Below are 21,469 nucleotides of genomic sequence, written 5' to 3' on the forward strand. Positions count from 1 at the left end.
AGAGGATTGGGGAGATTGGGAAGATACGCAAAACGAGGTGAGCCATTAGCACATGATTAATTGAGTATTAATTATTTTAAACTTCAAAAATGGATTAATATGATTTTTTAAAGCAACTTTCCTATATAAATTTTTTGTGAAAAAACGCACCGTTTAGTAGTTTAGGAAGCGTGCGCGCGGAAAACGAGATGCTTTTCTCTCTCAATCCCCCAGATCGTCTAGGAACGAACGAAGCCTAAAGCGGGCTATAAATTTATAGCCAGCTACAACATGGATTTCAAGACACTGTGTGTATGGGAGGTGGGACCCCAGATATTAATAGTGTAGTAGTATATTTTTACAGGTAACTATTGTATGAATATACTATACTATCTCTGTTCAGGTTATAATACTTTCTAGCATTGCCCACATTCATATTCATATAGATGTTAATGAATCTAAACACATATATGGCTAGATTCATTAACATATATATGAATATGGGCAATGTTAGAAAGTCTTATAATATGAAATGGAGGAAGTAGATGATTTGGAACTAACATTTGGCTATAATATTAAATTTGCTCTAATAGTATAGCCAACTACCAGCTCCAAATCAACTATAGTCAATTTTATCGCCAACTCATACAATAGTTACCTATAAACTTATACTACACAATTAATTCCTACACCCACCTGTCATAGACATGTGTATTTTGAAGTCCGTGTTACAACTAGCTATAAATATGTAGCCTACTACTCTTTTCTCTCGTAATTTATCTTCTTAAAATATGTTTATAGCTAGCTTATAGTCTGCTATGGTACATGCTCTAAGGCTACTATTATACTCCTAAAAGTTTAAGGAGGGTAGGACAATTTACTGCTTGTCAACCAAGATTAAGATTCTCTACAGTCAAATACACGGTGTCTATGTCACTTTGGCTGCGGAGGATCCTGAACCCACTTTTGAACGGTCCATATTGTTCCAAGATTGGTGCAGCGCACTCTTCTCCCCCACATTTCTCCGTCTCCGGATTGGCCGCCACCCTTCCGCGGCTCCGGCAGCCTCTCTGCGCATCCGCATCCGCATCCGCTTCCGCTTCCGCTTCCGCCTCCCCTGCCCCCGCCGACCTCCATCACTTCGTTCCATTCCCTCGCCGCCGGCTCCTCTCGCTTCCTGGCGATTGCTTAGTGTGGCGCCTGTGGAATTGGAAATGGCGAGATTCTGCGTCGTTGGGTCTACTCCCTTTTTTGATTGAGAATCTCGCCATTTGAATCAAATCCTTGGTACCCATCTGCTCTCACGAGCGCGCCCATCGGAGCTGCTGGTTACCAAGGATGTCTCCATGCTCTTTGTATTGGCTAAACAATGTGTACGTTTGTGTTGTTTCAATTTCTTTTTTCCTTTTTTTAAAAGAAATCAAATCGATGGGGGTATCTGTCTATTTGGGGCCTTTTTGTGCCTGATACTTCCTTTGGCTTTGTGATTATGACTTATGAAAGCAAATAATTTCTCTCTATGTATGATATATACATTTATCCTTTTCCGATCGCAACCCTCGGTGCGCTCTGGACGTCCTCCACGGTGGTCGGTGGTACGCTGCATCGCTTGGTACCACAATGCTCGGCTCAGGCGTGTTCGAGATTTGTTCAGTCAGAGAAGTGTGTTGCCGTGGTGATTTGGGCCTTCTTCTTTGCCCATCTCATGGCCGGTGAGTTCCCTCGGCTTGTCATGTTAGCTAGGGTCGTCACTGCCGCTATGAGTAATTGCTTATTATTTTAGCAAAGGATAACCTAGCCTTTACGTGCAGATTAGATTTTATTCCAGCTGTAAAACATGATTTACTCAAACGTGATGTATTATGTTTTTGAGGCATGATTTTAAGGTATGATAGATTAAACATTACATATTACACTGTGCTACAATAGACTCACCATCATTTTTGTATTGGAATACAGTGAATTTCTGGCCTATAAATAATGTTACATTGAATTATTATACACTGGACCCCGCAAAAAAAATGAATTATTATACACTGGATTATCATTTCAAATCTCTGCAAGATCTGTTTGTTTGCTGTCTTTCCTTGGATAATTTCGGTTTCTTTAGATGTTTAAAGGAACAGATGAAATCTTTGAAAATTTATCAACTTTGTCACAAATGATGTTGACTCCATTGACAAGCTCAATCATCGCAGAACTAACATTTGTTTCCTTCATTGACAAGCCTAACCCTTTTCTGATTGCATTCTCATCGATTTAACATTACTGGGTGGGTTTTTTCTTTGTGTTGTTCATCCTGTTTTCTAGTGATCAAACTGTTCTATAGGTCCTGATTTGGCTGGTGCTGTCTTCAAGTCCACATAAGACTGTACTTTGTTCATACATATTTTTGGCCCCTATCCTTTTCTTTAATATGTTAGTGTGCTGAGTATAATTTTATCGTATAGAAAATCAAGTCACCTAAATGAAAGATTAGAAGCTTTGAGGAGAGGGTTTCTGCTGGGCACAAGATTTTCGTTCTTCTTTTTTGCTTCTTTCAAAATGCAACTCTTTTGTTTTGTACTGTATTATGTATATATAATTTCTTATTACAGAGAAAATGATTTATTTTATTTTCATTGTTTTATGCTCTTTATGCAGAAGTTGAAAGTTGAACCTTTTGATTTTTCTGCCTTATCTTGAGCATCGCTTAAGTATCTCTCCAGTGTGCTAGGCAACCTTTCAGAACACCAGAGAAATGTAGTAGAAATTAATTAATTTAAGAATTATTGTTTTTGTTGTATTCTCATAGATTGCAAATAAACTGCATGATGGCACAATAACACAATCATGTGGTAATAATGTTTGCCCTGAACCAACATTTGAGGTTTAGAAACAAGTTGGAGTTCCCAGCGGGGTGTACCCTATCAGATGCTGCAAGAGATTTCTTATTTCTCATTCCCCCCCCCCTTCTTTTAGTGTTAACTTTTTTCTGTCTTAGCGCTTAATTAACTTTGTTCTTTTGCTGTAATATAGGTGTAAAGGACCAAATATGCTTCTTGTAGTAGAATCCAGAACATGTTCCTCACTTTATTATTAGCATCCAAGTCTATTTTGTAGTAGAATCCAGGATCTTCCAATTTTCTTTTTGCTAAGCACTGCCATACTTTCATCATATCATTCAGTGTGGGTTTGTCTATTCATTCCTGTGTTAACATTTCTTACATCCTTTTTTGTATATGGTAAATTGGTAATGCAGTTATTGCTCCCCTGAGCAAAGAAAGGACTGACATCATCCCCCTTGTAGGCATGTTTGCTTATTTTAACGTTCTTATCATTGCTTTCTCTTCATATGAAATGTGTGCTTATGTGATCTCAGGAATTTTGTCTCTGCATGTGGACTCAGCTCATGGTTGTGATCCAGGTTTAACCTTGATATGTACCATTTATCTTTTTCAAGTTTCACAACCGTTGCACATTTAAAATCTGTCCTGGCCAGAATATTTGTTTCCTTTTTCAGCTTCTTCTTCATTGTCTTGTTCAGAATTCACAGCAGTCCCAGTTTTTTCATATCCATTGCATCTGTAAGTCACCTTTCGTAGCTTACCATTCCTCTTCTTGCTTGTTGTATGGTAATTATGAACACAAACCACCAAAATTCCTGTCAGAAATGCGTAGAAGTTGAAAAAATTGTGAGCTTCCTTTGTACCATCAAATACCATGTTTAATTCTGGGATATAGTACTCGTCAATTTCATGGGTGCTGTCCTGCGATGCCAGAAAGTTCTCAAAGTCTTCTTGATATAACTGATCAAGTGATCATCTGAATTTTGGTCTACAGATTCTTCTTGATGTTGCTGCCTCAGCATCATCCACTTTTTCACCCAGAGCAATCCCCTGTGAGTAAAAAAGTTATTTTGCTATACTGTTTTTTGTTTTGTTACATTACTTTCCTATATAGTACTCCCTTTGCCCCATATAAAATCCAACCCTAGCATCCCAATGCAAAATTAGTGGAGAGTGAAAATGATCAAAATGTCCCTCATTATTGAAAAAAGTAGTAATGATGATAGGTAGGTAAAGGGTATTGAAGAAATAAAACTTCTCGTTTTACATGCTGAGGGTAGATAGGATGGTAGAAGTTTGGTTTTTTGGGACAAAATTCAAACTCCGGAAATTGAGTTTTTTTGGGACAGAGGGAGTAACAAACAACAAAACCTTGTTATATTCCTCGGTTGAGAAACATATCTAGCTGCCAGCCAGTGCTTGCTTCCATTGTCTTCGTCATTATTTTCGTTTCAAAAGCCCATCATGTCAGCCAACATAGGAAAGGAAATTCAGTCATAACATATACGTTAGCTACCCTGTTCTGTTTAGCTTGATCTATATCCATACTGTACTGTCCAATAACTTTTTTTTTGTTTTATGAGAAAGGTACCTCATTGTTATTAATATTTCCTGCATGCCCTCCGCATAATGCTCTCTATATCCACTTCCATGTAATCCTTTCGACACAAAACCAAGTAACTTACTAGTCCATGTAATCAAGGATGAATAATAATATATAGTTATACATTTCTTTCTTCATTGGGTTTTTATCACTTGCAATTCAATGCTGCTATTCCCTTCTTTTGTTCTGTTGTTTCACTGTCTGAGAGACTAGCTATATTTAAAGAGGTAAAATAGTAGAATACCTCGGTATCCATTCCATGCCCATCGGGTATCTGAACATGTTGTCAGCAACGTGCAGGAATTTCTGAATCTGCATGGAATGAACCCTGAAATGCTCAAAAAGGTAAATTGATTGTGAACCAACCGATTGTGCTTATGCTATAGCAAAGCAGCTCCCAGTCTGGATCTCCTGACTTCCTGAGGGGCCTCCCCATTTATCAGGTTCATCGGCGGCAACTGTCAGGTGCGAGGAGGAAGATGGCAGGTCGAAAGCTATGGCTGGAAATGATCAACCGCTTGTTGCATCAGAATTCAGAGCTTTGGTAGATTGCTGCTCGACGGTGACAATTAACATCATATCTTCAGGCAGCCTTGAAAAAACTGTAGTATTGATGGTTTTTTTTTTTGATGAAATTACTGTAGGAGAGTCTCCTACAGCATATATATTGATATGTTTAAAATATACAATATGTAGTATAGATGTTTATATGCGGGAGATCAATCCCCGTTTTGTGATCAATATCGATAGTGCAGTTGCTTTGTATCACAAATGTTGAACGAGATGCTTTGTACATAAACCTCTGGAAATTTAATATATATGGTTTGATTGAAAAAAACTGACAGCTGGAAATAGTGGAAACTGGATTGCAAGGCCCTATCTGGGGAGTTTGTATAGCTTTTCATTCATATTCTAAGTAGCCATAGTGTTACAGAATCCAAAAAATAAACTAAAAATTAGAAGCTTAAACCCAACTTCTTAAGATTTTCCAAAGCCGACTACTAACTAGTTATTTTTCAAAATCTTAAACTCACCTAATCCACGTTCCGAGAAGATGTAGTGTTACATAATCCAAAAAGAAAAAATAGAGGTTAGATACTAACTATATGCTTCTCAGAATTTTAAACACCCCTAAATAAACCAAGAAAAAACACTGGAAGCAGGGGCAGCCAGTGGGACAAAATGACCGAAATGTCCTATTCCCACCCTTACTGGTTCAGTGGTTCTCCCTCTCCTCTTCTCTCTGTGGAGTAAATGGACGGAAATGCCCTGTTCCCTCCCCTCCTCTCCCCCGGTATATTTATTGGCTCTCCTTCCACCCTCTTCTTCTCTCTGTTCCATTGTTCCCTTCCCTTCACTCCTCTGGCCACCATGAAGTTGGAGATGATACATGTCAAGCTTTTCACAGTGGCTGTTCTGCTATCATTCTCCCACGGAGAAGGTAAGTTTTCCTCTCGATCTCTCTTTCCTGTTCTTTCTTTTCTATGTGCTGCTCTGCTCTCATGGAGAAGGTTGGTTTTCCTCTCGATCTCTTTTTCTCTCCCTCGTTATATGCGTGGTTGGTTCGTTTGCTCTACCGCAGAGCTTTCTTTTGCTTTCTTGATTTGCTAGAGCGTTGGGAGGCAGTGTGGAGAAAAAAGGTTGCATTTTTTTTTCTTGGAATCAAATCCGCATCTTGTTTGCTCTATGATGGTTGATTTGTTTCGTTTAGTCCGCTGCAGACGCTTTCTTTTGCCTTCTTGATTTGCTAGAGCGTTGGGAGGCAGTTTGGAGAAAAAAAGGTTGATTTTTTTTCTCGGATTCAGATCCTCCTTTTGTTTGCTCTATGATTATAGTTGGTTTAGTCTGCTGCAGATGCTTTCTTTTGCTCCTTTTGATCTGCTTCAGTTCTGGAAGGCGGTGTGGAGAAAAAATATTTTTTTTCTCAGGATTCAAATCTTTATCGTCATTTTTCCGCATGTGTTTTTTTTTTTTTGAAGAAGTACCCTGCAGTCCTGCACCCTACGGTTGCATTCTCAAAAGGGTTTTGAATGTTTTGAGGGGTTTGGGGTTTTGGGGTTTTGAGGGGTTTTCTCTCCAGAAGCATGGGAGAAAAAAAGAACCTTCTTTTTTTTTTTCTTATGGATTGTTTTGAATTGGGAAGACAAGGCGGAAGCTTTCGTTCTAAAATTTATTTCTTTCTCGGTTCTTTGCAGGGCGCCCGGTGTGTCGGACGGCCACTACGCCGCCGTGCTTCTCGAACACCACTGCTGATGGCGCCATCGTCAGCACTCTGCAGTTAAAGGATGGTAAGTTTTCCATTGGGCATTTTGTGTGCGCGCGCGCGCGGTGTGTTCTGTTGTGTATTGGGATGGCCTCACGATTCTCGTACTCATTTCGATCCAGCAGAGGCACGGTGCAACTCCGTGGATCTAGCTCACGTGATATCCAAGAACTGTGATCCTTCAGAGGACTCCCCGTCGGGCGAGTGCTGCAGGCCGGTGATGGCCACGGTGGAGCAAGGACCAGACACGTGTATTTGCAATGTGGCGAACGAGTCCGTGTTGGCAACGCACGGATTCAGCGCGGAGATAATTGGGCAGCTCTATGACCAATGTGGTGGAGCGCGCGACATACAAAACCTTAGCTCCAGTTGCTACGCTCCCAGTAAGACCCTTTGCTCAGGCCCAAAACTGATCGATTACGATTATGCAATTCATGGGTGTTGTACTAATCCCAAATTCAATTGTGCAGCTGCCGATCCTTCTGGCACCGGCGCATTGTCGCCACCCTCACCATCACCACCACCACCACCACCGGCCTCTCCGGTCCCGTCACCACCTCCTGCCCTGGTCATTGTCAGGTATTCTAGTGGTAACATAAGCTTGGAGATTACAGTGACCAGCATTGCAGGAGCGACTTTTGTCCTTCTTGTGGTGGCTTTGGGTTATGCATACACGCAGGGAAAGAAATCCGAAGGTACCTCATATTTCTGCACCCAACCTAGTTTGTGCAATCGAGAATGATCACCGTTGTTAATACTGAAATGCTATTTCAAATGAGACTACAGCAATGCAACAGGTCAAAGCCAAGGAGGAGGAGGAGGAGGCGGCGGCTGCTGCACTTGCGGAGGCTAAGAGGAAGGAAGCCAAGGAGGAGGAGGAGGCGGCAGCTGCTGCACTTGTTGAGGCTAAGAGGAAGGAAGCCAAGGTGGAGGAGGCGTCTGCCAGGAAGAAGGAAGCTGCGGACGAGGAGATCGAGGAAGATCCTGTCGAAAAAAATCGGGGAACGCAGGCAACGAGCTTGGAGCTTGTTCGAGTGGATTTTTAGGGAAATCCTGGGAATGAAATTGTATATCCATTTGTCGATACTGAGTGATCGACCCTATCTTTTAATTTCTTCTTCATCATGAACTAGTCTATGCCATCTGCTTTGTGTTCTGTTTCAAACTTAACTGGCAGAAACTGCAACTGCTTGCAATGAAGTTATCTTTGAGGCACTGGTTTTGATCAGAGGGTTCTCAGTTGCAGTTTGCTGGCGTCGGCAATGTGATGATCTTTCATCTAAATAATAATTACTGTATGGTTATGTAGTAGTAGTAATGTTCTCTGTGTTTTGAATGGAGGTACTGTAGTAGCTTTGATCAGAGGGCTCTGAGTTGAGGTGTCCTTTTGTTGATCTTTTACAGTGCTTGGAAGGTACCCTAGGTAATTCAAACATAAAGATGGGTAATTTAGTAATTATTCTTTAGCCATAGTAATTAGTCATTCGGTTGTAGGTCTTGCCTTCCTTCTCGCCTGTTCATATACTCCTGTGATGGATGATTCAAAACTAGACTTTATACCGTCTTTGTTTAGAAGCAATCTCCACAATCATCCGTAAATATTGTGAAAATCAGTTAGTCGATCGGTTAGAGCCCTAGAGGGAAACCAAAATTACATGGTATATTCAATTATCTTTCAGTTATACGGTATGCCAATACCAATAATCAATTAGTTAGTTTCTTCATTAATTTGTTACACGATCAACAATTGGCACTAGCAGATCGATCGCCTAGGTGTGCGAGCTACCGCATTTTGGCACTTTCAGACTGAAGATGGTGTCGTCTGTCCGGCCTTCGCAGTTCGTCCGTCGATCGGCGCGATTGGAATAATTTCCCGTTTACTGGAGTTCTTCTTCCTCTTCTAATGAAATACTAGAAATCAAATTACATATTTAACCTTTTCTAAATAGTACCTAGCCCACACTTTTAAGTACCCTTGGGTAGGTACCTTTTATTGTAGATCGTTAGATTGCAGTCCTTTAACGGATATGGTGCATTCCAAGCACAGTAGAAAGTCTCTCTTTTGTTTTGTAAATTTCTCGTCTTTTGATCATGGTCAAGGATGGCAGGGGCTAGAGCCCCACCTCCATCCCTGCAGCCATCCTTGACATCGAATTGACAGTTTAGACACCATAAACCCATTTTGGTTCATCACACTCACAGCACGCGGAGGTGGCATTCTCTCCTCCTCCGTCGTCGCCTCGCCAACAAAGCCGGCAAGCAGATCGGCGGGCCTTCCACCTCCGTCACCGTCCAGAGAGAAGCCCCACTGCCGCCGCCGTCCCTCAGCTTCATGGCCATGGCGCCCCACTCCTTGACGCATCTCGCCGTCGGGCAGGTCCGACAGTTACCAAAGGGGATCTGGGCCATCAGCCGAATTTTTGGGTCTTTCTTCATCACCGCCCTCTATCGTTCCAGGTACGTTTCAGCCCTCTATCGTTCCTCCGCTTCCTGATTCAGAGAGTTAGTTCACATAGCTTCGAAGGTATCTAATGTGTTTTTTATATGATTAGGATAGACATCCCCAGAGCAGGCAGAAAGCAGTGTTGGGAAAAAAAAAATGAAGCAGCCGAGCTATTCGGTACCAGTGAGTGAATATGCATTCCACTATCCTTTTGTTTTTGCCTCTATGTGACAATAAATTTATTGGCTCACCTTTGTATTCATAAAATGTGGGAAGCAAGAGCTTCTCAACCAATGTCTACACTCAAATATCATTTACAGTTTCTGAAGAGAATGATGTAATCGTTGTTAGCAGAGAAAAAGGATATGGGAAAACAACTCAGGCAATTGCCTTACGTTTTCATCAAAACTATAGACTAACTTTTCCCTTAACGACTGGATAATTCTACAAACTCGACTAATTGAGCGCAATAGGCCAGGATATATGGGACCTATGCTTGACATATTCAACGGAAAGTGCCTTCCTCATATATCAATGTGTTTTTGGATCTTACTATTTTGATGACCCATTTTCATCTATGGGAATGTGTTAATGAATTGATCTTGTGATATGCCTATTGTCTTCATCTCCCAGCCAATCAGCTTCTATTATTTGGCGATACTTAGGTTTGCATATACTCGATCATGTAGAAAGACATTTAGTACTGGGTGTGACGCAACACCAGCTTGTATAGGTTAATCCTGATCTTTCCAGAAGCATGGAATTTTACACGATTATTTATCGTTCATTTCCAGGAACCCACTGTTTATTTTGGTGTATATGATTGAATCTGAGCTTGGTAGTTACTGCAACATAGCTTGCACACAACCCCGGAGGATAGTGGTATGATCACAGTGCAGACCTTGATCTTTTCCTTCTTTCTTTCTAGTGCAGCATCTCAACACTATATTTTGGATATCATAAAAAATTGCATGTCATATTCATGAAATCACTTCCGAGATCATAACTTCATCATACAGTAGTAATATCTTAGTGCTGTATTACAATGTGATCGCCTGGTATGATAAATATCCTATTATATGATTGCCATGCATCTTATATTTAATTGAACTGATCTGGGTTGTTGAATATAACTTGGTAGATCTACTTATTTGGCCATTTCAGTGGCTGAAAGTGTTTCTAATTAGAGGTTTAAATCTTCTCCTGGATCTAAAGGATTCTTTGTTCAGATATCAAGTTCGCCTTGACAGTGCTTGGTACTTGATCTTTCTCGTATTCACATTATATATGTGAAAAATTTCTTGTAATTTTGCACTGAAGATCTCTATGACGTGTTCAACTTGGTTCTGATAATTTGGGTTCTTTGTACTGTTTTAGGAATGAAAGGACAAAGCTTATGTTCTGTACCACCGGTATCCAGCTTAGGAAATTATCTGTAAGTAGTGCCCTCATGTTAACCATAGTCTGGCTTTCTGCAATACTTTTAGCATCCCTCTACTTCTGTTTTAAGTCATGTAATGATAGTTGCTAAGAATGTATTTCTTTTTCATGTTAACTTCAGGGGGAACAATTCTTTAAGTGATGTTACTCGTGTAGTTGTAGATGAAGTACATGAACGTACTATTTTGGTATACATGTTTGTGTTCTTTTCCTTTCTGTGTTACATAATTTTTTTTTTTTTTTGTTATTATGGTAGATGAAGTGCATGAATGATCCTGATTTCCCAGTTTCAGGGTGACTCTGTGTTGATTGTTCTTAAGAGTCTTGTCAAGAAATGTTCTAATCAACCACAAAGGAAGTTGAAAGTGATTCTCATGTAAAATCACTGTCTTGTTTCTGTTTTTATTCCTTTTCAGTTTGTAATTCTTTTTCCTGCATTGATAATCAGGAGAGTCTAATGTTTACTTCCCCATGCACTTTACCGTTAGGTCTGCTACTGTTGATTCAGTCCTATTTGCTCGGTATTTTGGAGATTGCCTGTAATTAATGTTGAAGGGAGAACACATCCGGTTTCAACTCATTTCCTTGATGGTGTTTATAAGAAATGGAGTACAGTGTTGCTTTGGATTCTCTTGCATCAGGAGCATACTTTCAGCAGCATGGAGAAAAGGCTTTACCTTACTCATTTCTCGTTCTTAATGAAATTTATATCCTGCTACAACTGTCGTGTGACTGTTACTGTTCTCTCTGGATTACTAAATCTGATGAACACCTCTTGTCCTCATTAAGTCATTGTATTATGATGAACTATGTCTTAGGCTCATATCTTTGTGTTGATATGTTCTGTTGGTCTTTTATCTGTGCTTTGTTACAACAACTTTGCATAATCATGAGCATGATGCATGCCATGCAACTTGTTTTTCCATATATTACTTCTTGACATGAAGTAAGGACTTCATAAGATACCTCCGAAGGTAAGATTTTCTATTTGGAACTTGGGATTATTTTGGTGGAAGTGTATGATATACACGTTTTTACCATAGACTATATGACAGCCATATGATATCTATATCCTCAGAGCTAGCCAGACGTCCATTTGGCAATCATGACACTTGTGTGTTTATCATCAGTACTCTATGCTGATTTTTTTTTTCATTCTGCTCCAGTGGAAGAATGCTAGTAGCACAGTGAACAATCGCGAGAATAGAAGAACCTTGTTTTATCCTCAGTGGATTGGGGGTGGGGGTGAGTCAGTGCTTTCTGAATATTTTGTTAATCCCCATTATACAACTGACTGCTATCAGTTTTGCTCTCTTCTTAAAATATTATTTTGGCCTGACTAAAGATTTTCTGTTGCTAACTCAGTAACGCCTAAATGAAGATGTGATTGGTTTTGATCTATTGGAAGACTTGATATGCTATATTGATGAGAGCTGCCCCCTGCCGCTATTCTAATTTCCTTCCTGTAAGTTCAGGGTATCATGCCAGTTTAATGCTTCATTTCTTTATAGACAACTTGCAATATGGATCACCATTTTCTGTCTGGGATGCTGCTCAGGGAGTCACAGAGATTGATATGCTGATTGATAGATTTTCTGCTTCGATTAGATTCGGAAGGGCATCGTCTGATTGGATTCTTCCTTTGCATTCACTGCTTTCACCCACCGAACAAAGGAAGGTGTTCCAGTCACCACCAGAAAACATTCACAAGGTGATTCTCTTCACCCAGGACTACTGAGCACGCAATTACTTATTATTTTCTTATTCTGTGCTGCATGATATTGCAGGTTATTGTTGCCACAGACATAGCAGATACGAGCTTTACAATAAGCTAACAGGAATGGAAATTTCAGTTTTACATTCTCAGACGAGTTGAAGTTAAAAAAGGAGGGTAATTGAGTTGCAGAGTAGCTGAGGTTACCAAAGAAACAAGTCAAGTAAGATGAACAACTCCATTCCTATATCATTGTCGCGAAATAGTAAAGTATAAAAAATTTCATGTAACAGAACTTTACAATTGATGATGTGATCTATGTAGTTGATACTGGAAAGCACAAGGATAACCACTATAACCTGCAGAAGGTCACTTTTTTCTTGTTTTACCTGTAAATTTGAATGATTACAGATATAACAATTGTACAATCCTTTCCCAGGGATTTTGTTCTTTTCTTTTCATGTTCTGTTTGTTTCTTAACTGGGTGATGCACTTTAGATATGCTGAGCCTGAAAGTCCTTGTTGAACCTGTCTATTTGGTTAAATTTGTGTGCTCGTTCTTTGTTGGAACTATGTATAGTAATATATATTATAAACTTTTGGACTCTGGTCCTGTCTTTGTTTGTTAGTGGATCTTGTAAAAGTTGAATCAGCTGGTCCATCGAACATAGTACTGGCTGCCATGAAGATTTACTCTTGGGTCCGTCATCATCAGAATTTAATTAGTAGTGTATGGTTTTCTTTACAAAATTCTATTTATTTGATGCCTTTGCCCTAAAATTGACTATTTAGTTATTTAAAATCTTGGGAGTTAAATTCTGATTGAAGTAACATGCTTGGATTCTATTTTAAAAAAAACTTTTGAAAGTTAAAATAAAAATGCTTGATGGTTGGTATTTGTTGTGGGCTTCTACTATGTTACATTGTGAGCTCATGGGTTGGACTTTTTGGACCCATGGTTACTGGAGTAACAATCACATGAAATTCATTTGTTGCCATGAGCTCAGCCTAGCAACTTTTTTTATGCATGTGTTGACATAATAAATCATCTCAAAGCATATCTAATAGAAGCTGTTTTGTCATAGTCGTTTTGCAAAAATTGTCAAAACATTGCATAGAAGATTGGATTTCTCGTGCAAATGCAAAACAGGGACGAGGATGGGGTGGTTGTGTGAAGCCTGGGTTGTGTTTCTGCTTGTATTGTTTTGAAAAAAATGATGCACCCATTTAGGTTCTCCAGAATCTAGAATACAAATTCTGCACCAAAGATTCCATATCTTAATACCTGTAACATAATAAAAAATGAGTTTGCTTTATGGAAATGAGCTATATTTAATTAATTGTTTTGCTGAAGACAACTACAATTGTCCTAAGCAACATCTGTAATCGTCGTGCATTCATATTTCTACCTATTATGCTTGAAGGTGCCTGAGATGCTGCGGATGCCATTGACTGAGCTGTGTTTACAAATGAAATTGCTTCATCTGGGCGGCATAAAATCATTTCTTCCAAAGGTATATTTTATCCTCTCTACACCACTGCTCTTTTTTCGTTTTCTTCAGATGCATCTATGCGACCTCGTAAGTTCTCTGTAAGATTTGTATGAGTGGTTATGCTCCTTTGAATGTGTTTGTGTAGTGTAGCATCATTTGTTGATGCAGTTTATCTGTTCTTCAGTTCCGCTTTCCTGTTTATTTTGTTTGACCAGTAGCTCTGCTTTCTGTTTGTATCATCTGTGAAAATTGTGATGCTAAATAATCATATTTCATATCATATTGTTTCAGGCCAAAGAGAGCCCTAAATAAAAAGCTATCTCCTCTGCTATTGACTTGTTTTATCAGGGTTCTATTCTGCCTTTTGTCATATAAATCTTTTATTCATGCCAAGAGTGCACATAAGTAGCACAAACATTTTTGTCATCTCCTATTGTAGTTCTTAACCAAACTTTATATTGTCCGGTGTTGTCTAGGTTGTAGCATTTGAAGGACATGAGGAATTATCACATCTTGGCTATCATTTGGCCAATTTGCCAGTTGATATTTTGATTGGAAAGGTGCAGCTAAAATATAATTTACTAGCTCATTCATCAAATATGACGTAGATATTTAATGCATATATTTCAGCTGGTATATATTTGCATACAATAAGTTGTCCCGGAGTAATTTGCTGGTATGTTGTTGCTAATTACTCCCTCCATATTTTAATGTATGACGCCGTTGACTTTTCGAATAACGTTTGACCATTCGTTTTATTCAAAATTTCTGTGCAAATATGAAACTATTCATGTCATGCTTAAAGAACATTTGATGACAAATCAAGTCATAATAAAATAAATGATAATTACATGGATTTTTTGAATAAGACAAATGGTCAAACGTTGGACAAAAAGTCAACGGCGTCATACATTAAAATATGGAGGTAGTAGCATTTATCTGTGCTTGACTGTGGGTGTGTGTGTGGCAATATAACCATAATTTCTTCAAGATATATATAAATACATGATTTATATTTCCAAACAAGAAAACGTGGCTTGTTGTATCTAACCTCACATTTGCATGGGAGATTTTATTTGTCTTGTTAAACAGCAGAGTAGCACATTTAGGTGTTAATGTTGGTTCTTTTATTCAATCTGCATGCAAACAAAGACAGCCTCTTATGCTTCATTTATATTCGCATGCATTCGGTACCTACCCTCGCAGCGACGCGGTACCGATCATATCCAGCCGTTGGATCGATGGAAATAGACGGTCAGGATATGATACCTCCTCTTCCCAAGGACAGTAAAAAAATCTCAAATTCAGTCACACACAACAGTTACATGTATGCATGTAATCCATCTATCCCATGATATAATGGATTTTAGGTGTATAACAGAGACGAGAGGATACACCCGGTAACTTAATTGGTAGTTACACTTAGCTAGAGAGGTAGTGCTAGTAGGAGGATGGGATGGGATGGAAGTAACTAAAATTACATATTTATCCTCTAATCGTCCTCCATTTCCTCGTACCCCTTAAGGTTCTAAGTATAAGAGTAACATGGTTCAACGCCTTCAACGCCTTCAATTTTCTTATAAAATTTTCTCTCAAATTATTTATCCGGTCTACAATTTAATTACACCATTGTGTTCGTTGCAATATAATTAAATCTTTACAACAACATTTTACATGATTATATGATGATGAAAAAAATATAGATAAGGATTGCCCGCGCCTTCCTTTTAAGTTATCTTTCCCCACCATCAATTACTAATGGGAGACTAGATCCTACAAGAACTTTGACTAACAAAAATCAAACAACTTATAAAACGTAGGGGTACTTATAATTTTACAGGTAAACAAAAGCAATTACTAAAGTGCTGTCAGTATACACTTTTTTGTTGTTTTGCAGCCTTGTCCTAGGTAATGAGGAAAGTTTGCCCACACTTGTCAAGCACGATCGAATATATACAAGCCGCGCGTCGAAGGAGGCTGGTGGGACCCACATGCTAAATTAACTTACGGAGTAACTTTCTCTCCGGGCCATTGGATAGGCGCACCTCCTAGCTATCTGCCGAGCAATTCCGATTCGACTGAGCCGCGTGCAATCCATGCATAACCGATTCCGTCTCTGATCCCTCGTAATTCTCCTCAAATAGCATGCATGCAGTAGCTAGCGAATCATTGTAAGTCAATTAGCAAAGCCAGCAACGCAACGCAATTAAGCAGACTGCTGCTCCCAGCTGCCGGGCGACCTTCTTGCCGACATCCTCCGCCGCCTGCCGCTACGCAGCCTCGCCGCCGCGCGCGCCGTTTGCCACACCTGGCGTGACATCGTTGACGACCATTCCCTTATTACACAGACAGCCGCGCTCCTCCCAAACCATCTCTGCGGCCTCTTCGTCTGCCTCAATGAATCGTGCCTCCATGGCTTCTTCGCCCGTCCCTCGCCGCCGGCCACCATCCCTGGCATCGACCTCGATTACATCGACGACCTCGACTACGACTTGGACGACGATGCCACCATCGAAGTCCACTGCAACGGCCTCCTCTTGCTCGATCACCACGTCGTCAACCCGGCCACCCGCCAGTGGATGCGTCTACCTCATGTCCCCCCGTACGCCTCATTGCCCAACATAATGTACGGTGATCGGGGTCTTGTCTTCGACCCAGCAGTGTCACCACACTATGACGTCCTCTGGATGCCCTACCTGATTCTTCATCGACTCCTTGAGGCATCTCTATCGGATCAGTGGCCGCCATCGCCGTTCATCCTGCACGTCTTCTCCTCCACAACGGGGCGATGGGAGGAGAAGTCGTTTCTCCGGGAAGGTGACGCCACCATGGGCACCATGGCTGATGTATCATTGGCAAGGGTACCTTACCACTGCAAGACTCACTCTGTCTACCTCCGAGGAGCGCTCTACATGCATTGCCAGAATGATTGCGTTATCAAGATCACACCTGCGGACCACAAGTATTGGGTCATCAAATTGCCTGGCGACTTTGCATCAAACAGAAAGACTAGGGACCCTTTCCTAGGAAAATCGAAAGACAGAGTGTGCTACGTATTGGTCACCGGTCTAAGTCGACTCCAAATTTGGTTCCTCAACGAAGCTAAATCAGCTTCTTCTTCTTACGACGACAGCAGTGGTTATGAGTGGGTGCTCAAGCATGGTGTTGACCTAGGGCCGATAATACAAAGCTACCCCTGCAACCATGGTCGTCAGCAATGGATATGGCATAATGCTGACACTAAACAAGATGAAACCAGGGAATTACCAGCTGTAAACGACATGGAGGAATTTGAATGGGCTATCGATAAGGACTCTGACGACATTATTAGTGGTGCCAATGAAAGCATCCACCACAATGGAGAATACATCTCCGCTGTACTCGGATTTCATCCTTTTAAAGACATTGTCTTCTTGCACGATACAAATTTAAGAGTTGTTGCATATGACTACAACAAGGCAAAGGTTCAAGACTTGGGTATGATGTTCCTATACCATAATACAGATAGAGTGGTAAGCTCATTTCTATATACACCTATGATGTTCCTGGAATGCACTACGGTTGATTTTAATGTATATTTATGGATATGCCCACGTTGGACGGAGCGGAGTTTGATTGCCCTATAGCTTTTTCACTCGTTTATCATTTGTAACAAAGAGTGATATATTTGTTTGATTGTATATCCGGAAGACTGGTCCGGTATATCTTGAAATTGACAAAGTAACCCAATTTAAAAAGATAAGGGCTGGGGTTTAATATTTATGATATTTTGCGATTTAAGATATAATTCGAACTCGGTATCAAGATGAGTAACATAACATGAACTTATTCCTAGATATGTTGGCATAAAAAAAAGGCCCAGTGAGCCCAGCCCACCACGCAAGTTGAATACACCAGTCAAGATGGCTTCTTCTTCTTCTTCTAGCGCGGTGGTAGCATCTTGTCGAGGCCGAAGCGTTTGGCGAAGAAGGCGTCGCGCGCCCACAGCGGCGCCGCCACCAGCGCCGCGAACAGCAATGTCATGTTCCCGTACACGATCTCCCGCGGCGGCCGCGCGCTCATCACCCGCCGAGCCACGTGCGCCGCGAACACGCCGCCGTCCGTCGCGCCCCCCGCCTGCGACGCCCGCGCCCTCTCCGCGATCTCCGCCGCGAACTCCCGGTACACCCGCCACTCCGCCTGCCCTCCGGCGAGCTGCGCCGCGTTGGCGTGGCCCAGTCCGGACCTCACCGCGCCGGGCACCACCTTCACCACGTGCACGCCGAACGGCCGCAGCTCCACCCGCAGTGCGTCCGTCGCCGCGTGCACCGCCGCCTTCGACGCGCAGTACGGGCCGGCCCACGGCGTCGCCGCCGTTCCCACCACGCTGCCAACGTTCACCACGCGCCCGGAACGCCGCGACGCCATGTGCGGCGCCACGGCGCGCACCATCCGGAGCTGCCCGAGGAAGTTGACGTCCATGGCGCGCCGCACGGCCTCGCCGCGGAGCTCGGCGAGCGGGCCCGTGCACCCGATGCCGGCGTTGTTCACCAGCACGTCGACGCGCCCGTGCTCGGCGAGGACGCGCGCCACGGCGCCCTCGACGCTCTCGTCGGAGGTGACGTCGAGCGGGAGGTGGTCGGCGTCGAGGCCGGCGAGGTCGGGCACGCGGTCGGGGACGTCGGTGGCGACGACGCGGCAGCCGAGGGAGGCGAAGGCCTTGCAGTACTCGTAGCCGATGCCGCCGTTGGCGCAGCCGGTGATGAGCACCACCGGCATCTCGGGCTTGTCGTCGTCGCCATCTCCGGCGTCATTAGGCGGCGCCATGGATTATTAGTGCGGCAATGCAAAGCACGTAATTATAATTGCAACATTGTGATTGGAGTTTCCGTCACCAAGGAATATGCAGGAGGGATATGCGGCTGCTCATGGCGTCTTCCGCTTGGAATTAATCGTTTTCGTTGCCGTTCATGCATGCTCGATCCATTTCGTTGTGAGTATATGCTTGTTTATTTAGGATTTCTTTTCACCGTCTGTGTAGCATGATTTCGATCTCCAAATTAAGTATAAACACTCTGCTTCTCTTCACTGAAAATTCAGTTTAGTCTCTTGTTTTACTTTAGGCCCATTGTTTTGGTTTTGGGCTCTGCTTTCTGAAACAGTGCTCTTGTGTCTTCAAGCTTCAATCCAGAATTCCAGAGACAAAGCCCAGCATATGCTCCAAGCTTATATAATACTATCATGTAGCTTCAGCTAAGTTTTCTCCATTCAGATGAAGATTTTTACGGTACAATCTACTGGCAGTATACAACTAGTTTTTTTTTCTGAAGGAAAAAAAAAAAAACCTACTCCTGGAGGCTGGAACTATCAAGATTCAGTCTATGTCTATCTGCAGGTAGCTAGGTTGGTAATCTGACTTAAGCGTACCCAGGTTATAACAGAATTCGATTGCTCTGAGAATACATTAGTTATTACTTGCACAATTGGACTGACGAATCTTGCTTACCTGCTTAATCAGCATGTATTAAAACGTCTAAACAGCGCAGAATGGGCAAAAAAAGATTCATGTGTTCCTTTCTGCTGATTAGCCATTTGAAATGCTTACAAGCCAGTAGCAGCAACTAAACAAAAAGACACACGCTAGATGCAACCGTAACTTTGTAAGTTTCTGTAGAATGACATATGAATCACATTACTCTGACTAATTCAGAGATTTAGAAACGTAGTACTAGGATAGGGGGCGGCTGCAAACCAAAACCATCTCTAGAAAGATTTCCGGACATGATTAACTAGTATAGTCATTTTCTGATGGAAAATTTGCCCTTCGATCGTCATCATCATTATATTATCATCATATCACCCCGTTTGTCACTGTCACGCAGTATTTTGAAAATTGCATTTGGGAAGATTTCTATTTTTTTTTTTGGATGGATCTACTTGTACGTTATTGTGCAAGACAAAAATCAGCAAGGAAGCTTCATTCTTGATTGAGCTGCCTGTTTTGTTGAACAAGACCAGTCAATATTCCGAGCACACTAAATGATAATATTAGCAGAGAGTGACTAGAATAGAAGTCATAACAAAAGATAGAGAATAAGAAAAAGAATTATATATGATTATGCAGGCCAAATTTATGACGATGTTGGAATAGTCATTTGCAATCAGATGACTGATATGCGACTAACATACGTAGCATTAAAACACATATGTACATCATGGCCAGATAAGTAAGTTTTACTAGTAATTTAAAATTAAAAGGACAAAAATTCTCTAAGATAGCGTTGTTTTCGCATGCATAATATTCCAAAGCATTAAAGAACTGTTGGCGAGAGAACTATCCAATTTCTGATTAGTTGCTATTTTGTAGTTTTCCCCGGCAATTTGGTGCTCCTCCTTCCGGGTGTCAGTAGTGGTCAATGTTGATGGTTTGGCATTTTTTTGTGGCCTACCACGGACATGAGAAGGATTTTCCAACTCCTTGATAGCTACTGCTTGCAATAATCTTTTGGAATTTATCGAGAAAATTCCTTATATGATCCTCATATATAACACCTAATCAGTCTATAAACTCAAATTTGGAATAACAATTTTTCATATAACACGCAGATAGCTAAAACCATCGACGGATTAAGCAAGATGAAGTCTTCGATTTTCAAATAGTTTGTTGCAAAGTTAATGCGTGATTGGGATTCGGAAACCCACATGCCACATGCTTGACTGTTAAGTCTGTAACTGACAGACAGGTAAACAATTGGCATTCTACAGCTTAGATCAGATGCCTCCTTATATATTTTCGTAGGTTCTGAACTATGTTTTCTTTATAATCACAAAATTCGTAATCAAATTACATGACAGTACTCTGTCCTAATATACTCCTTTTATTATTAATTATAAGGTATATTTTGTTTTGTTACAACTAATAATCTCTTTACTAATATATTATTTATGTAATATAAAAGTATAACCATAAGTTTTTTTTAGATGCGAATCTAATAACATTAATTTTGTAAGGAAAAATCCTAATAGAAAGGGAGGGAGTAGCTAAAACTTGTTTCTTCAGAAGAGTAATTTGACCCTAAACTTGTAGTATATGGGAAGTCAAGAACTTGCTTTGACTGTTGTATTGTGAGCTGTAAGTCTGTAGTAACTGATCGGCACGAGGTTATAGGAGGTTTCATGTGTAAACAAAAGCCTCTGCCATTTCTATGAAAGGTCAAATGTAGTGCCATCAACTTGGCATAGTTAATTTTGGTTTCTACTATTATTTCCCCCCCCCCCCCCCCCCCCCTCACTGGATTCAAGTTTTGGATGTGTTATTCAAATCGATCACAAACCAAACCTTCCAAATGGATATGTTTTGCTCAAAAAGAAAATCCAAACAACCACCAAACACGAGTATATAGAACCTAACCCAAGAATGAAGCCCCATCTTCTAGATGCAATATAATGCATGCACGAACGAATTAATTCATCCTGCTTTGATGATGTTACACAATTTTTATAGCTAGCAGTCGTACTGAAGAACACTTTGCCGCCAGTTTTGTCGTACTGGATGACATGCGTGTGTTTGTGTTGAAAAACACCAAGGCAAGGAAAGAACAAACCAATGACAAAAAGAAAAATCAGATAAGGATGCTTGTGTATGTATATGATGTCAATCTGTCGCTGTTGAACTTGAAGCTCATCTACTCTTTAACGAATTCATGCTAATGTATTGTACATCCACC

The 21,469-nt window shown here is 41.1% G+C and overlaps 3 protein-coding genes, 1 long non-coding RNA gene and 1 pseudogene across 38 annotated transcripts; 4 read left to right on the forward strand and 1 right to left on the reverse strand.

The window, feature by feature from the left end:
• The first annotated feature begins 970 nt into the window (after positions 1–970).
• On the forward strand, positions 971–5,238 carry LOC127758250 (uncharacterized). 6 transcript variants are annotated; one of them, XM_052283881.1, is made up of 7 exons: positions 976–1,352; positions 1,613–1,691; positions 3,341–3,385; positions 3,461–3,545; positions 3,802–3,859; positions 4,711–4,755; positions 4,854–5,238. In XM_052283881.1, the coding sequence occupies exons 1-7, from the start codon at positions 1,326–1,328 to the stop codon at positions 4,956–4,958; spliced, it is 444 nt and encodes a 147-aa protein (XP_052139841.1). In that variant the 5' UTR covers positions 976–1,325; the 3' UTR covers positions 4,959–5,238. The 6 variants fall into 6 exon arrangements, 4 of the variants coding, with proteins under 4 accessions (XP_052139841.1, XP_052139838.1, XP_052139840.1 ...); XM_052283878.1 differs by having other exon boundaries at positions 980–1,691; XM_052283880.1 differs by having other exon boundaries at positions 980–1,691; positions 3,506–3,545.
• Positions 5,239–5,752: 514 nt separating this feature from the next.
• Positions 5,753–7,916, forward strand: LOC127757867 (uncharacterized). Of its 2 annotated transcripts, none has more exons than XM_052283450.1 (5): positions 5,753–5,851; positions 6,606–6,698; positions 6,796–7,056; positions 7,144–7,368; positions 7,460–7,916. In XM_052283450.1, the coding sequence occupies exons 1-5, from the start codon at positions 5,782–5,784 to the stop codon at positions 7,717–7,719; spliced, it is 909 nt and encodes a 302-aa protein (XP_052139410.1). In that variant the 5' UTR covers positions 5,753–5,781; the 3' UTR covers positions 7,720–7,916. The 2 variants fall into 2 exon arrangements, with proteins under 2 accessions (XP_052139410.1, XP_052139411.1); XM_052283451.1 differs by having other exon boundaries at positions 6,799–7,056.
• Positions 7,917–8,707: 791 nt separating this feature from the next.
• Positions 8,708–15,611, forward strand: LOC127757428 (uncharacterized). Of its 29 annotated transcripts, XR_008013447.1 has the most exons (11): positions 8,710–9,130; positions 9,231–9,299; positions 9,911–9,998; positions 10,332–10,372; positions 10,494–10,551; positions 10,678–10,744; positions 10,844–11,801; positions 11,922–12,021; positions 12,165–12,267; positions 12,344–12,493; positions 13,695–15,610. It is a non-coding gene; the product is annotated as an uncharacterized LOC127757428 (long non-coding RNA). The 29 variants fall into 29 exon arrangements; XR_008013437.1 differs by having other exon boundaries at positions 8,709–9,130; positions 9,911–10,372; XR_008013441.1 differs by having other exon boundaries at positions 8,709–9,130; positions 10,258–10,372; positions 10,494–10,744.
• Positions 15,612–15,859: 248 nt separating this feature from the next.
• On the forward strand, positions 15,860–17,328 carry LOC127756426 (putative F-box protein At3g16210; annotated as a pseudogene).
• Positions 17,329–17,684: 356 nt separating this feature from the next.
• On the reverse strand, positions 17,685–18,569 carry LOC127756427 (short-chain dehydrogenase ptmH-like). The gene has a single exon (XM_052281758.1). It carries the CDS (start codon positions 18,567–18,569, stop codon positions 17,685–17,687), a length of 885 nt encoding a protein of 294 aa, XP_052137718.1.
• Between the last annotated feature and the right edge of the window lie 2,900 nt (positions 18,570–21,469).

Source organism: Oryza glaberrima, chromosome 12 (genome assembly GCF_000147395.1).
Source record: "Oryza glaberrima chromosome 12, OglaRS2, whole genome shotgun sequence".
In the NCBI taxonomy this organism is placed as follows: Eukaryota; Viridiplantae; Streptophyta; class Magnoliopsida; order Poales; family Poaceae; genus Oryza; species Oryza glaberrima.

Excerpts from the sequence above, each read along its gene's own strand:
- LOC127758250 (XM_052283878.1), top strand. The coding sequence starts at position 1,499 with ATGTATGATATATACATTTATCCTTTTCCGATCGCAACCCTCGGTGCG. Across the intron at positions 1,692-3,340 it reads CTTTGCCCATCTCATGGCCG|GAATTTTGTCTCTGCATGTG; the intron begins GTGAGTTCCCTC and ends ATGTGATCTCAG. Across the intron at positions 3,860-4,710 it reads TTCACCCAGAGCAATCCCCT|GAATTTCTGAATCTGCATGG; the intron begins GTGAGTAAAAAA and ends AGCAACGTGCAG.
- LOC127757867 (XM_052283450.1), top strand. The coding sequence starts at position 5,782 with ATGAAGTTGGAGATGATACATGTCAAGCTTTTCACAGTGGCTGTTCTG. Across the intron at positions 6,699-6,795 it reads CACTCTGCAGTTAAAGGATG|CAGAGGCACGGTGCAACTCC; the intron begins GTAAGTTTTCCA and ends ATTTCGATCCAG. Across the intron at positions 7,057-7,143 it reads CTCCAGTTGCTACGCTCCCA|CTGCCGATCCTTCTGGCACC; the intron begins GTAAGACCCTTT and ends TCAATTGTGCAG.
- LOC127756427 (XM_052281758.1), bottom strand. The coding sequence starts at position 18,569 with ATGGCGCCGCCTAATGACGCCGGAGATGGCGACGACGACAAGCCCGAG.